The 17,128-nt window shown below is 42.2% G+C and overlaps 1 protein-coding gene across 13 annotated transcripts in view; it reads left to right on the forward strand.

Annotated features, from left to right (window-relative positions):
* TRMT9B (tRNA methyltransferase 9B (putative)) overlaps positions 1-17,128 on the forward strand; it is a 68,909-nt gene that overhangs the window by 32,521 nt on the left and 19,260 nt on the right. For 6 of the 13 annotated variants that reach the window (XR_014239087.1, XR_014239088.1, XR_014239089.1 and 3 more), the window contains exons 2-4: positions 3,984-10,121; positions 12,210-12,335; positions 16,523-16,677. Coding sequence is in view for 9 of the 13 variants with exons in the window: in XM_082375017.1 (XP_082231143.1) it covers positions 16,524-16,677 (154 nt within the window). In the remaining 4 variants the exon portion in view is untranslated. Of the gene's footprint in view, positions 1-3,983; positions 10,122-12,209; positions 16,678-17,128 lie in introns of all 13 variants that reach the window. The other 7 variants (XM_082375013.1, XM_082375014.1, XM_082375021.1 and 4 more) reach the window with 4 other exon arrangements.

A 17,128-nucleotide genomic window follows, 5' to 3' on the forward strand; every position in this document is an offset into this window, starting at 1 on the left:
AAAGGATCATATTATTGAGCACATATATAGCCTCCATCCTTGTCAACATGGCAGCCCAAGGAGTTCACGCACCCAAAGGGTCAAAGCTCTCGAGCAGTGGAGGAGGAGGTTGTGCTGGCCATCTTATATTCTTGAGTTAAAAATTCTCACACGGTGAGCCATTCTGAGAAGTCCATCCATACGATTCTTCCCCAAACTGTGTTTCTCTGTTACTAACATGCCAATCCGGCAGCCACTACATGGCGTGAAGCAAGTCATCTTGCCAGACCTTAGCTGATCTTTGGCCAAGGAACGTATGGCATCTCAATTCTGGCTGGGCCACCACTGAGTCCAGACTTTGATGTACCTGATGGGCAAGCTCCTCGGAGCCCCTCACTTTGGGCAGGTTGGCACAGTGAATCCAGAACCTCTGGTAAGGGCGCCCATGTTGGTAAATCTGGTACAATCTAAAATTATATTTCCCTCTTTTTGGCAGTCTCCCTCAGAATCCACACGTGTGGACATTTACCCCAGCTCTTTGTTCTCTACCTTCAACGTCTGTAATTCTCGTGGTGTGTAAGCCTTCGGGGTTTGGCTTCGTCTCCCTGGGCCGTGCAGGAAAGTGGCTGGGTACAGACCTGGAGACACTGAGAGGTGGAGGGAATGTAGGTGTGCAGGGGGCCAGCCTGCGTCCCTCTTACAAGAAACCCTCTCTGGTGGGGGAACTGTAGGGCCTACAAGGAAATAAGGAGGTGCTGGATGCATTAAGTCTCAGTCCTGTTCTCAGGGCCCAGTCTATCCCCCCCAAGAAATGTCCTAACTTTCTCATAAAATACTTGGTGACTCTGTGAATGCAAGTAATTTGGCAACCCACACGCTCTAACTTGGAGTTTAATTTTCAGCTGCTTTTAGCCCTACAGCTTCGAGAGATAAGAGAATCAGGCTTAAGAATGAAGTAATTTGAGTTTGTTTTACTCTTTCTTAAGCTCTCTGAATGTCTTATCTCCCTTCTGGAATTCCTTATGGTCTTCTGTACTGTTCTCGGGGATGGCAGAGTTGGTCCCCACAGCCTTGCCTCTTTAGGCGCCTCATTCCTATGACCACAGGTGATTAACTGATTTAGCCTTTTGCTACTGTAAGCCATTAGCTGCCAGATTCCCATTCTGAAACATTAATGATGGTTTTCAGAATCTTTGCATCTCTCTGAACAGAATGGACTGTAACAACTACTGATACTTTTAAAAAATTAGTCGAGGGCTTCCCTGGTGGCACAGTGGTTAAGAATCCACCTGCCAATACAGGGGACACGGGTTCGAGCCCTGGTCCGGGAAGATCCCACACGCCACGGAGCAACTAAGCCCGTGCGCCACAACTACTGAGCCTGCGCTCTAGAGCCCATGAGTCACAAATACTGAAGCCCGCATGCCACAACTACTGAAGCCCAAGCCCGCGTGTCTAGAGCCCGTGCTCTGCAACAAAGACAAGCCACCGCAATGAGAAGCCCGTGCACCGCAACGAAGAGTAGCCCCCGCTCGACGCAACTAGAGAGGGCCCTGCACAGCAATGAAGACCCAACACAGCCAAAAATAAATAAGTCAAATAAATTTAAAATAAAATTAGTTGAAGTTTTTAATTGCAAGCAGCAGAAATTAATCCTAGACGTCTTAAGTAGAGAAGAAAAATTTCTGGAATACACTGGGGACTGCACGAAATCAAGAGAGTCTAGGCTGGAAAATGGGCACAAACGAAGACCATCTGAAAAAGACAGGGCCAAGTTCCCACTGGAGCCTCCAGGGGAGGGTCTGTCCTTGCCTCTTCCAGCCTCTGGAGGATCCAGGGGTTCCTTGGCTTGTAAGCATAGCTCCGATCTCTGCCTCTGTCTTTAGTGGCCTTCTCCTATTTGTCTTCGCCTCTTCCATCTCCTATAATAACACTTGTTGGATTTAAGGCCCACCTGGATCCAGGATGATCCCATCTCGAGATCCTTAACTTAATTACATCTGCAAAAGGCTTTTTCCAAATAAGGTCACAAGCATAGGTTCCAGAGGTTAGGATATGGACATATCTTTTTTTTTTGAGGGGGGGGCACCTTTCAACCCACCAAGCCATCTGAATGGACTGAATTGTGTTCCCCAAAATTTATATGTTGGAGTCCTAACCCTCAGTACTTCAGAACGTGACTGTATTTGAAGATACAGTCTTTAAAGACTAATTAAGTTAAAATGAGTTTATTAGGGTGGGCCCTAATCCAATATGGCTAGTGTCCTTACAAGAAGAGGAAATTAGGACACAGACATGTAGAAGGAAGATGATATAAAGACACAGGGAGAAGACGGCTATCTACAAGCCAAGGAGAGAGGCCTGGAACAGATCCTCCTTTTATAGCCCTCAGAATGAACCAACCCTGCTGACACTCTGACCTTGGACTTCTAGCCTCCAGAATTGTGAGAAAATAGGTTTCTGTTGTTTAAGCCACCCAGTCTGTGGTACTTTGTTATGGCAGCCCTACCAAACTAATACACCATCCCACCAGGTGAGGGAAGCAGGAAAACCTCCCTGCTTCAGTGGCCATGGAGAAAGGCAAGGCCCTGCATCTCACCAGTACTGCACACTAGAGGTTGTCCCTAATCACAAATACAGCTGGATGTGAGGCAGTCCAAAGACACAAGGCCGTGGCCACCAAAATGCTAGTACCGACGTGTTTCTGTATACTACAGAGTAGACACAAGGGGCACAAGGCGGTGAATCCTAGCTGGGGTCAGGAAATACGACCCAAGCTGAACCTTCAAAGAGAACTGTGTCTGGCAGGTGGGCTAGAGAAGAAAGGTAATTCCAGGCAGAGGGAAGAGATGAGTAAAAAGCACGAAGACCTCAAATGTCTAAACCATTCAGAGAATTGCAAGTCACAAAGGTGACACCAGGTAAGGAGCTTGTGCCTGAGTGTGAATCAGCTAAGTTGCTAAGCTGATGGCTTTCTGGGGACCGGCGATGTTGAGTAGCACTGTAGAGCACAGGGCATGGAGCTGGGGGCTGGGACATCATAAGGGACAATGCTGGGGGTGGGCTGGGGTCAGACTGGGGAGGGCTTCATGACCTGCTGAGGTATTTGGACTTTCTCTTTAAGTCCGAAGAGGGGGCGCAAGACATGCCTGTGACAGTGCCGTAGAGGATGAATTCCAGGGCACAGAGCTGCGAAGGCAGGGAGGTTGGTGGGTTTGGAAACCACTGTATTAATCTGCTCTCCTAAACCCAGTTCTTTTTTTTTTTTTGGCTGCGCCACACGACTTACAGGATCTTAGTTCCCCAACCAGGGATTGAACCCGTGCCCCGGCAGTGAAAGTGCCGAGTTCTAACCACCGAACTGCCAGGGAATTCCCTAAACCCAGTTGTTTATTCCAGTGTTGGTTTGTGACAGTGTTTTCATCAATCTGTAGTAAAATGATACATTTTAAAAAGGTAGAGTAAATTTTTCATAAAGCTGAATTTTATTTAATTTTAAAGGACTTCTTCAGTTCAAAATTGTGACCTCCCAACGTCTGTGGGATAAACTGTTTTTTCATCGATGCAATCATGGTGTCAGTGAATAACAGGTTTTTAAAAAAATATAGGTGTGTGCTAGCCTTCAAGTGAAGAAGCAGCTGGTCCCTCTGGTTCTCCAAATGTCCCTTTGAGATTTTCCGGGTCCTTGAAACCCACAAGAGTGGGAACTCCTGGATTACTAGGGGAGGGCTTAAGCTCAGGCTGAGGCAGTGGGGAAGGAGACGGGGAGACGCATAAGGGGAATGAGACGGAGGTGGAATCTATAGGACAATATACTTGACAGTCCAGATTTTACTGTACTTCGCACATGGACTCTCTTCCTGAATGTCAAATATACAATCAGATTTTTTTTCAGTAATATCCCATGAGTGCCTCTTTTGGGTCAATTGTATTATAAACGTATTTTATAAAATACACCAATACATAATTCATTCTCACATTTCTCCCCTTAATTCCATTCTTAGAATAACCATCACATGATTTATAGTTTTACGGTTGACTACATGGGCTTCCCGTAAAAGCTCCTTCTTGAACAATCATTTGACGAGAAGATTCTAAAATGACCATGAGATTCCTTGTCATGCAACCTGCCGAAACCTTCTTCCCTCAGAGGAAAAGGGATGGGTATTGTGCTGCTTCTCCTCTGGCTGTGCCTTTTGTGATATCAGAACCATCTTCTTCCCAGCTCCTGTTCCCGGGAGCCTATTGCCTCGACTTTAACACAGACTGAGAGCTGGTTTCATCAAATTGACACGAGCAGCAAATGCTGGGGGGAAGCTGGGGGTTATATTCTCATTTGTCTTCAATCTCATATTTGACTTTCTTGTTCTTCTCTGGCATTCTCTAATCTACACAATCAAGATGAACTGTGACAGAGTCACAATGAATACGGCCTAGCAGGTGCCCCCGGAGAAGCAGCCTTGGATAATAGATCTCATAATGCATATTGTGCTTCCTCATTTCCTACTTTTTTGTATTCTCCACCCGGAACCACCCCTCGCCCCTCATACAGACACACATTCCTCGCCTAGATGTTACCACCTTCATTTCCTTTATTTAGATTCTGGAGATACTATTCTATTCTGACGTGAAGTCAATTTAGACACACAGTCTTTGAACATTTTCAAAAAAACCAAGTATTCTTTGGGACTATTTGATCTTTCCTCTAAAAGAAACCCCCTCATTTTGTCCACATTCTTTCCACATATATTTACTCCAGGGTAACCTTTCGGTCCCTATTGGGATTACAGAGAGGGTCCTATTCTCCCAGTGCTACATATTTTGTTATTTGAAAGCCCTGAGTTTGTTCTGCTCATAGGATTTCAATTAGAAATGCCAGCTGCCCTGCTCCTACCATTTCTACTATAATCTCTGGTGTATCATTAAGTGGTTCTGTGTAGCATAGGCAATACTAATTAGAACAGCACCCTGGTTTACATGCCTCATTATTTAGAGGGAATAATACTCAGAGTTAAAGGATCACCCCAAATTATATTTATTTATTTTATTTTTATGGCTGCGACTGGTCTTAGCTGCAGCATGCAGGATCTTCATCGAGGAATGTGGGATCTTTTGTTGCGGCACGTGGGCTTCTCTCTAGTTGTGACATGTGGATTTTTCTCTCTCTAGTTTAGGCGCACGAGCTCAGTAGTTGTGGCGTGCGAGCTCAGTAGTTGTGGCGTGCAGGCTTAGTTGCCCCATGGCATGTGGGATCTTAGTTCCCTGAACAGGGATGGAACCCATGTCCCCTGCATCAGAAGGTGGATTCTTTACCACTGGACCACCAGGGAAGTCCCCACCCCAAATTATAAAAGCTGACACTGCTTGCTACCTTTGCTGCTCTATCGATAAATCATATGCTTGGTCCCTACGGTGTCATTCAACCGTTATTCGGTGTCACTCTCATATTCACCTGTAGCTTCTTGAGAGTGAGCGCCACCCATCTCTGTTCTTCTCAGAGCTACCAAAAGCAACAGTTGCCTAGTAGTTTCTCAGTCAGTATTTCTTGGATTAAGTCTAATTACTCTAGAACCCTAATGGCACATAGCTAACCTCTCCTCTAACATGTATTGGGGCTGACTCTTGGTGATCCATGGTCTCCTAACCTCATTTTTTTTCTTGCTCTGCACAATCTCTTGATTTAATTCACTCCCTTTCTGTGGTGGGCTGGGTTTTAAATTATAAATGCTAACTGCCTCCGGATGAAAAAGAGTTGTTAATAAACACCTTATTACCTCTTCACTGGACCAGCCCAACAACTTTAATTTTTTAATTGTGCAGAGATTTTTCCATGTAAATAGAAATGATAGTTAACTGGTTCCTTGCCTTTGCCTCTTGGGTCCATCCCCTGGACCAGGCTGGTGCTCAGGAGATTCTGTTTTTTAAGCTATTTGAGTCAGACCAAACTGTATTTGGTTGTGTCTGAACACTATATACTTTCTCTCTTTGGGAATAAATGGTAAAAGTTAAAAAAAAAAAGTCACTGCCAAGTCCTAGGATAATGATGATTTTTAAGTGATTTCTAGTCCAGCCTGCTGCCCTGAGCTTCATATCCCTCTTACTCGGTTGTCCTTCAGATACCACAAAAACAATACGTCCAAACCTGAACCCTCCCTCGGATGTATTCCCTCTGACAGTGAACTGTAGCACCATCTAAAGGGCCCTCTTTTTTATTCTTCTCTGCCTTTCTTCACATATTTTTACCATAGACACCGACTGAGTGCTGTGTAAATTGCAATACTCAACAAGGATGCAGCGATCATGAGATCCACTGTCCCTATCTGGAAAATGTTGCCATCAATTACAGAACATAAGGGATATATACAAACAGCCCAGGCCATACTATAAAATATAATGTGTTACTGATCACTGTGGCAATTCCGTTACAACACCTAGTCCTTCTTACAGCCTCTTTCCTGCAGATGCATACATCTTAAGTAACCTTCTCTGGCTGTATTCACATGCATTCCAAAGGAAGCGTTTGTCACAGTTTATATATGGTCATTACCAAAGTTTCCTTTTGTTTGCCTTTCATTCTCACTCTCTCTCTCCCTTTATTTTAGGATGGAGGTGGTAGATCTTACAGGATCAGCCTTATCAGTATCACTGCTTCCTCTTCAGTGTGTTCTTTGCCTTAACTCTTCATCAGTCACAAAGTCCTATTAATGTGATGCTCTCTCCTTAATAGCTCTTGTATTTTCCCCCTCCTAAGCATCCTTAATATCATTCTTTGTCTAAAATATTTAACTAGGTTTTTTCTCTGTGAACCTGTCCAGGAAACACTAGTCTACACTCCTGCCATAGATTTCTGGAAACCAGATCAGATTTTGTCATTTCTCTCACTGACATAATTCTATGGCTCGCCATTGTGTCCGGGATAAAATCTAACTCCTTAGAAAGCTAAACTAGGTCCTATGTGGTCTGACTCCTACGTACTCTTACAGCATCACCTGTCCTCCCTTCCTCCCTCCCTCCCTGTCGACTGTCTAGGTAAGAGTGTGAACTCTGGAATCTAACCTTCTGGTTTCAAATCCTGGCTCTGCTATGTGACCTTGGAAAGTCACGTATGTTCTCAGTTTTCTTGTCTATAAAATGGGGACAAGATAGTTCCTGTTTCATGTAGTTATTGGGTAGATTGAATGAGTTAATATATGTTAAATGCTTATAACCTGCCCTGGATGGTAGTAAATAATATATGTTGTGTGTACATGTATGTGTGTCTTGCTATTATTGTTAAGTTACTTGAAGTTCATCAAAGATTATAATTAGTCTCATTTCTTTTTTTTTTTTTGTATATGCTGTTTCCTATGGCTAGAATCATCCACTCCCACTTTGCCTGACTTACCCCTACTGTCTTCAGAGCTCCAGCTTGGTTGTCAGTCTCTCAAGGGAGCATTCACACACACACCCCCGCCCACCCCCACCCCCCCAGGCTGGATGAGTTGCCTCTCCTACGTGCTCCTATAGCACCTGTACACACCTGGATCATAACACGCATCATACCAGATGTGGGCTCTTGGCATTTGTGGTTTTAAATACTTGTGATGGCCCAAAGGTCCATGAGGTAGTAATTTGTAATAGGTTTATTTTATCTGTTAATCTTTCTATCAGTCAATCAGTCTATCTATAGATCGATAGATAAAATAAGGCAAGGCATAAGTAGCTTGGGGATTCAGAAGCTCAGAAGCTCTCGGGATGTATCCATACGAATAGTAAAGGTTCTACCATATTTTAATTTTCTATTTCTTTGTATGTTTCCCGTATTAAATTTTGGATTCCTAAATTGGGGGACTTAAAAAAACCTTTATCCCTAGTGCCTTATATTTATATAACAGAGGTTTAAATAATATTTACTGAGTGAATGAATGTGTATTTTTAATTTAATACAGATTTTTTTACCCAAAAGCTGACTTTGCCCCTGAGCCATAGTTTGAGGTGCTGACCCTCTTCCCAGGAAAATATACACACATGGTTAACCTCAAAATTTCAAAAGGTTTGAGTCACCTTTGCCCTCAAGGACAGTTACCCATTTATTCAAGGAGAAAGGGAGAAGGAATGCATTTTTTAATACTAAATGCTCCAGAGATGTATGGCTGATAAAGTAAAAGGACTCATTTGAATTCAGTTTTTTAAAAGATAGATACTACCCTATTTTGTCTTTGCCCAGCAACTTCTTGGAAAAGATAACATGATTCGTTTTCAAGAGAGGCAAATTTGGATCATAATTTAGTAAACTTATAGAAAGTCAGTTATCTTTATAGGTGTTTGGGGGCTATGATTCGGGGATATAGAAGAAAAGTTCCCCACCCCTGCTTTCACCCGAGTAGCTCACACATGCCTGCTGCACTATCTGAAATTCTTTTCATTCGCTACACTTTGTGACTAAGGCTCAGAACACTCTGTCCTCAGTGGCATATCTGAGAGGGTGAATGCATTTGGGCACTAATGCCTGAAGGAAAGGTGCTTAGACAGCCAGGGTGGCTGGTCAGGGCAGGAAGGTGAATCCCAGGGGACAGCCTTTAGCTTTGCCACTAGCATGGAGGCTCAGATGACAACATCATCTCCTTTATGATTAAGGCAGGCTCTAAAATTGCAAAAGAAAAGATGAGATCTTTTGGCTAGTAGCTCTTTCAAGACTCTTCCTAAATGTTCTTCCTAAAAAGCCAAGCTTCGTGGCTCTCAGTGGTACAGATCGTATATCTGCATATGACTGAGAGATAACATGTTAAAATGTATATGCATATTCTGAAGACCAGAGAGAAGCTTTCCAAAGCACACCCAAATCAGTGCTTCTTAAAGAGGGACCAAGAGTGGAGTGGATGGGGAGCTCGGGGAAGTTCGGGGACCATCCTGAGAATCACTATGTGTAATAAAGGGGTACAGTTCATGGCACTGAGGTGCACACACAAAGGATGTGAAGACCGAGGAAAATGGTTGAGAACTATGATCAAGATTAAAGTCAGATGCTCGAAGCTTCTGGGGGATGTGTCGGAGGAGCACAGAGCTGACCCAGCAAGTGAAGATGAACCGTGTAAATTGTTCGTGAAGGAAAGCCCTCTGCCTGGCTGAGCCCAGCAGCTGTCACTTGCAATGGTTTGTTTTTTCCTTTACAGATTCTTGAATTCGGGCCATAGTATCTTCCTCTATACACTGACTGCTAACAAAGAATGTTCCCAAATTTAAAGGGGAGGGGGGGCTTAATACTCAAGTATTAAATACTTGTAATACCTGGAAAAAAAAAAAAAAAGATTAAAGTCCATGTGCCTCATTTACAGGTAAGGAATCAGGTCCCCAGGTGTTACAGGATGGGCTTTTCCTACCATGCCAGACATCTCTTCAGACCTCATTTTACACGCCAAGACCTCTCCATTACAAAGTGCTTTCTGTCATAGAAGGTCCTTTTTTTAAAATAACTCAGAGTCTTTTGATGAGCTTCATGACAGACCTGCTCTATTATGAAAAAAGAAAAAAATAAATGTGAACAACGAAGAATAACTAAGAATACTTGTCAAAGTGACATGGAAATAGCTGATAATATGAGCAAATATTGAACAGTTAAATTGTACTGGAATGACTTAATAACATTTAGTCATATCTCTTAAATAGTTACATTTAATTAAACCACTGGATTCAAAGTTGACTCTCAGTGCTTGTAACTTTTCAAGGAACAAGATGAAATCATCCAATTTAATTTTGGGAGCAAGTACTGTATGTTTTACAGAAAGCTGAGGAATTGATTCAGAAACTACTCTTATAGTTCTGGCATGTTTCATATATTAACAGTTCTTTCTAATCCCTTCTTCTCTGGGTAATTTATGCATATGTCAAGAGGTCAAGCTGGGCTGTAGCTGGTTCAATATTTTTATTATGTAAAATGAACTTTAGTATTTGTTTTTTTCCTAATAGGCCCTGTATTCCCTTCAAAGGCTCATACAGAGTGGTTCATTGTGTGAAGGGCCTCGCTATTTGATTCCACTCCTACTACTTTGCATTTACATTACACATTGAGAAAATTATGAACAACAACTATCACTTCTGAGGGTGGAAACTGCCATGAATCACAAAGACAAGAAGTAATTTTCTGTAATCACAAGATGACTCAGGTTAGTAGCTTTCAGCTATCACAGCAATTCACATAATATGAGCATATTCGGGAAACCTAATTAGTCCCAATTCCTATAATTTAAAATTTATGACAATGTGATATAAGGTAAGCTGGAGTTTATTTTTGCACTAGGTGGAAAAAAGAATTTGAAAATAGTTGTCCAGGGTGAGTTAAAATGACAAGAATGTATTTAGTGTTTTATTAGAGAACAAAATGTGTTTCTAGGACTTAAGCATATTGTGAAATGATAGTTTTTATCATTCAAAAGGTTGCGGTATAATTTGTACTTGAAAATAATATGTAGGTGTTACATTTGAAGTATCATATATTAAAAGGTTTTTAAAAAAACCTATGTATTTTATAATGAAGTCTTTTTATAATGTAAGTAAAGTCTTTGAACTGTCCAGACCAATTTGTATTTTCACTTTAGAATTACAGTTTGAATCTATCTTTGAGATTTAAAGCAGTTCTATTCTCTTTTTTTTAAATATTGTGTCTTCTGTGTCATTTATAACAAGAGAACAATTTATAGTTATTTATATTTGTTTTTAGTTATAAAAATGTGACTATTGTGTGTCTAGGGTATATCTCTGAAACAGGCCTCTGCAAGGGAAGGAAATTATGAAACACAAAACACAACCGGGAAAGCTCAGTCTTAGCCCTGCTTCCTGAGTGCCTCTTGACTCCTACCAGGGGATTAATGATTTATGAACGAATATTTGAGGACCAGTTTATCTAGAGTAAAGCATTTTTGTCTTGCATAGGGAGCTAAGGAAACAGCTCACTGATTCATTAGTTCTACAGTTAATTATTGAGTGAAGGCACTATGATATATATAAAAGAAAGATCAAATTTCAGTTCTGCCCTCCAGGAGCTTCTAATCTAGTTGGGAACATATACAAAGTTGAGAGTTCAAGATAGTATCAGGAGAAATGCTCTAAGAGTGATAGCGATAATAAATATGCAGTATATAGAAATACTGAGAGAATTATTATTTTTATGGATAGCTATCCTTAAAGTCTTTATGGAGGAGAAAGAGGCTGAGCTAGACTTTGAAGGTAAGATTTTGGAAGGGAAGCATTTCAGATGAGAAAGAACAGCCTGCTGGCTTCAGCAAAGACCTGAGTGACGAGCTATAAACAGGGCCCACTCAGGGAAAGGTGAGTAGAGTTCTTTGGGTAGAGCTGAGAATTTGAGCTGTGGCAGTTATAGGACATGGCTGGAAAGCTAGACTGGGACCAGGTCATGGAGGCTTTTGAATGCCAGATGGAGGAGTGCAAGCTTTATCTCATAGAAGTCTCCTGAAGGGTTTTCAACAGAGAGGGGAGATTATCAAATGCACATTATAGGAAAATTATCCAGCATCAGCATGAACTAGAGATTCTAAACTGCTTTTCTTGGGTTCATGGAGGGAAATTACAAGTTACAGCCATCAGGCTAAGAATAGCACATACGCAATGTGGTCTTTGCAGTTGCCTTTTACTATAGGAGTGTATGGTGTCTCCAAGCAAGTGAATATTGATTGAAAAGGAGTATTGCAACCTCCCAGCATTATGGATATATTAGAGGTGACAGGTGTGAGGAGTGGGAGGAAGGCAAGGGGGACAGAGAGACCAACTAGAAAGCTGTAAGAACAGCTCAGATACTAGGTCGTGGCAGTACAGAAAAGAAAGATGGAGAGGTGGCAAAGATGGCAGCACTATGACAACAGCTCTGATCTTCTCTTAGTCTAGCATTGGTTCCAATAGGACATTGCGTCCCACTATGTTCTGTTGCCAGAGGGCTCCAACAAGAGTCCTTTCATCTATGTGTGGCAAGTCCTCTTGGGACTCTGGTGGCCGCAGCACATCTCTTCCACTGTGACACCCCCTGATGTCCATGTGGTGATTGTGAAGATACATTCAAGTCTGAAATAAAGTGTTTTGCCTGCAAACATCAAAACAAACAAGAGGAGGGATTTGTTGGGAGTATACTAAGTAGCTGAGAGAATAGAAGAGCTGCAAACCAAACCTCAGGAAAGGTTAAGACTTAGGAGAAACTGGAGGATATTTCCTTTAGTGATTTGACTTCAACTACCTCTTGTCAGTTTCCCAGGGGAGAGAAAATGATTGTCCTAGATTAGGTCATGTGTCCACCCCTGTCCTACGTGACTGGCAGGCTCCAGCATCACTCGAAGTCCAAAGAGAGGTGCAGTTCCTCAAAGGAAGAGTGGGTAAGCAGAAATTTTTTAAAGTATTTAATCTCTGAAATGTCTGGGATTGTAAATAATGGTCATAAATGCTTGGGCTCAGGCTTGGGGAGAGATTAAGTATTCCCTCGAATCTTAGATCTCCAAAATTATTTTTCACTACTACCTCTGACAGATTCTCTTCTTTTTCAAACTAATGTCTTACTGTTAAATACACACACACACACGTTGACAGAAACCGCTTCCAGCAATACCTTGATGCCTCCACGCTTTCAGGTCCACAGATATTAGTGTCCTTTCTCCCTGCCTCTCTCCTTTCCTTCCTTGGCTCACAATATTAAAGTAAGTTTAAAAAAGTGGGATATAGAACCGTATTCTGTTTTCTCCCAATTTTGTTCTATCTACAGTAAAAAGTATTAGTATTTATAAAGAAAAAACGGGACAAACTCACATAGTCACAAGTTATCTTCTAACAGAATATGATGGATAGTTTTTACTTTTTCATTATCTAGATGGATAATCAACATCCTTTATGATGAACTGTTTGTTCCCTTACTTTTGGCTTAAAACATGCACACTGTCCCTCCATAAAGAGCAGTCACTCAGGCACCTGGGCTGAGGCTGCCAGGATCGAAGAGACACTCACTGGCTCGTAAAGCTTCTGCCCAGAAGTGATTCACGTCTTTTCTGATCACAGGTAACGGTCAAAGCAAGTCCCACGGCTTTGCCTGAATCAAGCTGGGTAGAGAAGTGTTTTCCTAGTTACATGCCCAGAACAGGAAAACCACACATCTGTGACCTGTTGCTGACCACCCTGCTGCTGGAAGCGAGAATGCTGATGTTTGTCTCTTTGCTCCTCTCTCCAGGGGAAACACACCAAGCCACTGACCTCTCCTGTTAACTTCCTATCACTTTCTCTCCTCTCTTTCGCTGTCCAAGGAACCACTTTCCATTGCACTTAAAGTCCAAAATAGTTCTTCAAGTTTTTGGTGCATTACATTCTATGACTTCTCTGTCCCTTTCAAATTACCTTCTCTTCTTTCATGACTCACCAACAAGGCATCAGCTCCAAGGCCTGGAATTTGTCAGGACACAGATTAAGAAGCCTGGCTAAACCAAACCCTACCTTCCTAGCTTCAGCTTGAACCCTATGTTACTACTTTAGTACTAGTCTTACTAGCTTAGTCATATTACCGAATTCACAAGGAATTTGCATATGTGTATACTGCAGGAAATTTAAATCCACAGACTGTTGAAAATGTCATATTGGATGGCCCCAACTCTACAAATCAATTTCATGGTCAGCTATATATTCTGCAGAATATAATCTTAAATGTAAAATAAACAAAGTGGATTTATATTGTTCACACACTTTATAATAGCTCTTTGAGGTTACTTGTTTATAGCAGAAGGAGGGCAACTTGGGGGGAAGACTTAGAGAAAGGTCTCCACGGGGTGCTGTTCAGATACTACAAATTCTGAGCTTGTAGTTGGAGCCAGATGGAGGGGAATCAAGTTTATGCTGATTGCCACTTAACATTGGCAAGTGCAATAAAGTATTAAAATTTATTTGTTTTACGGTTCTCAAGACTGTATTGCCTGATTGATTCCTTGAGGGGGGAAAGTTTTAAACAGACTTAAGTCTACTGAGATTTGATTAAAGAGAAAAGCACTCAGTGTTTGGGTTTTTCTCATGTGTAGGCAGTTATAGCCAGCCATATGTTTACTTTGTAAATTCTGGTTGAGGGTGCAATATAAGCTGTTTCAGTTTGCGTGGAAGTTTTGTCAGACATCACAAATGAGATTTGTACTCTGTCAGGAGTTTGCCAGATTTTTTGCAGGGACTGTGGGCAGGTCCGTAGTAATTAGGGATAACCTACTGCTAGTTTGTTTTAAGAGTTAATCCTGAAAAGCTCTTCCTCACAGTTGAAGGAATGATGGAATTAGAATATTATCATTTGGTGATAGTATTACTCAGCCATAAAAAAAGAATGAAATTCTGCCATTTGCAGCAACGTGGATGGACCTAGAGAATATTATGCTTAGTGACGTAAGTCAGACAGAGAAAGACAAACACCATATGATTTCACTTACATGTGGAATCTAAAAAATAAAACAAATGAATGTATGTAACAAAAGAGAAACAGACTCACAGATATAGAGAGCAAACTAGTGGTTACCAGTGGGGGAAGGGGAGGGGCAAAAGAGGGTTATGGAATTAAGAGATATAAACTACTATGTATAAAATAGATAAGCAACAAGTTTACATTGTACAGCACAGGGAAATACAGTCATTATTTTGTAATATCTTTAAATGGAGTATAATCTATAAAAATATTGAATCACTATGTTGTACACCTGAAGCTAATACAATATTTTAAATCAACTATACTTCAATTAGAAAGAGGCATCAATGGATTGGATGCTATAAGTGGTGAGTGAGATGATGAGAAATAGGATATTTACATGGTCTCAAAGTATCTCTCATATTTCTTAAACAGAAAGCCGGGGAGGGGTAGGCACTTCACAGTGGAGTAACTAATCAGATGCCATCTTACCCAAGTGCTTCCTACTTCCTAGAGTGAGGGGGTGGGCGTATGGAGGGAACACAGAGGCTGTGCAAGGACAATCCCTTCTCTTACCATATTCCCATCTACAAGCTTGTGGGTGTAGGGTCCCCTCTCTTCCCACACTCCCCAGGTTACTCTCTTCTACCAAAGCCAATGTTACCCTCTGTACTCAGAGTCCATTCTGGTTGTTTGTTTGCTTATTTGTTCATTTTTTGAAGGTCTGCTGTGTGCTAACTACTGAGGATTCAGCGTTAAGTAAGATAAGTCCTCGTTACCTAGGATCTTCCAGCCAGTGCTAGAGAAGAATATCTAACAGACTGTTACAGCCCTTGGGAATCTGTAGAGGATGCATGGGATGCAACAGGAGTACAAGGGGCAGGACTGAGCTAGCTGGTATGCACGAGTAGGGCCAAATGGGTTCTCCAGAGATCAATAATACTTTCATATTGACTGGTAAAAAGCCACATTCTGAGCCCTTCCCTGGGATACTCCTCACTCACATGCCACAAGACAATAATTAAAAGATCAAACCCCAAATAAGCAGAGGCCTCTAAGAGCTGCTCTTGTACTTTGCCCACTCCTTTCTGATTGCCCTTATCCTGCATGGAAGTCAGGGAAGTCTTCCTGGAGGAGGCGATGCCTATGCCAAGGATGAACAGGAGTTCACCTGGTAATGCACAGCACCCGTCCAGCCCCTGGATGACACGGGCTGTGTCATGCCTGAGAAGCCACGATCACTGAGTATTACAGGTTCATCTGATGCTGGAGAAGGACGGTGAGAAATGGCTTCAAGAGGAAAATGGAGGCCGGATCAAAAAGAGCCTTGTATGCCCCCTGAGATACCTGAACTTGATCAGACAAGCTATAAAATGCCTTTGAAGAAGTCTAAGATAGGAAGCAACACAGTTAAGACTTATGTTGTAGAAAAACAATTGTGGCATAATTGAAGGAAAGGGATTGAAGGGCAAACAAACAAACAAAAACTGTTTACAGCCTGTTGAAGCAATTCAGGCAAGAAATGAGGACCTTTTCTAAGACAGAATCAGTAGGATATAGAGAAATGGTTGGAATCCAAAAAAATTAAAAAGGTAGAATCAGTCGGGCTTTGTGATTGGATTGGAGTGCTGAGTGACGTGCTATGAAATTTTAAAATCTATTTAGCATCCGATAGAACGATTTTATCCAAAGTGAACCTTTGCTAAGACCTTTGTGTATGCTTCCAAAATTAAGAATTGATCTTCCAGAGAAACATACTATAATTAGCTCATTCCCAAATGACTGTTTTCCGAAGATGTGCAGGTAAGAAGGATGCATTTGCTAGTCTTTTGACAACTCTGGTGAGGTTCCAGTGAAGGCTGTGTTCTTTGCAGCTTATAAGAAAGTATAAAAACAGGGACTTCCCTGGTGGTCCAGTGGTTAAGGCTCCGTGCTTCCAGTGCAGGGGCTGTGGGTCTGATCCCTGGTCAGGGAACTAAGATCCCACATGCTGCGAGGCATGGCCAAAAAAAAAAAAAAAAAAGTATAAAAGCAGCACAATCTTGGCAGTTGTAAGTTCCCAATTTTAGGAAATCCGCATCCCCATCAGCCATCTCTGGTGCCTACTCTGAACTGCATTCCTTGGCGTGGCCCTGTTTTCCCCAGGATGGATCATGCAGCTGCCCAGCTGGAGAAGCAGCACGTGCACGATGTGTATGAGAGCACCGCTCCTTACTTCAGCGACTTGCAGAGCAAAGCCTGGCCTCGTGTCCGCCAGTTCCTCCAGGACCAGAAGCCTGGCAGCCTCATCGCTGACATAGGTAACCCGGGGCGGTGCCACGTAATCTGAAATATATTCCATCATGCCTTTCCTTTTCAGATTCATTTTTCATTTCTGTTCTAACCAGAAGTCTGAAATTGTGTCCTTGGCATGTCAGCACCTGGAATATTCACTTTATAGCAGAGATTCATACAGTCAAGTCAGAAAGTAGGAAAACCCCTCAAATCTACATATAGACAGTGGCAATTTTTTCAGAGCCTTCGTGCACATCCTCCCACGTCAAACTGACGTTGCTTGAATAAATCAGGATTGAAATGGCCGCTTGTGAAATTGACCATTTTAAATTCAGAGTTGACTTCCCTGGTGGCGCAGTGGTTAAGAATCCGCCTGCCAGTGCAGGGGACACGGGTTCGAGCCCTGGTCTGGGAAGATCCCACATGCCGCAGAGCAACTAAGCCCGTGCGCCACAGCTACTGAGCCTGCATGCTAGA

The sequence above is a fragment of the Balaenoptera borealis genome (assembly GCF_965194805.1).
Source record: "Balaenoptera borealis genome assembly, chromosome: 21".
Taxonomy (NCBI): Eukaryota; Metazoa; Chordata; class Mammalia; order Artiodactyla; family Balaenopteridae; genus Balaenoptera; species Balaenoptera borealis.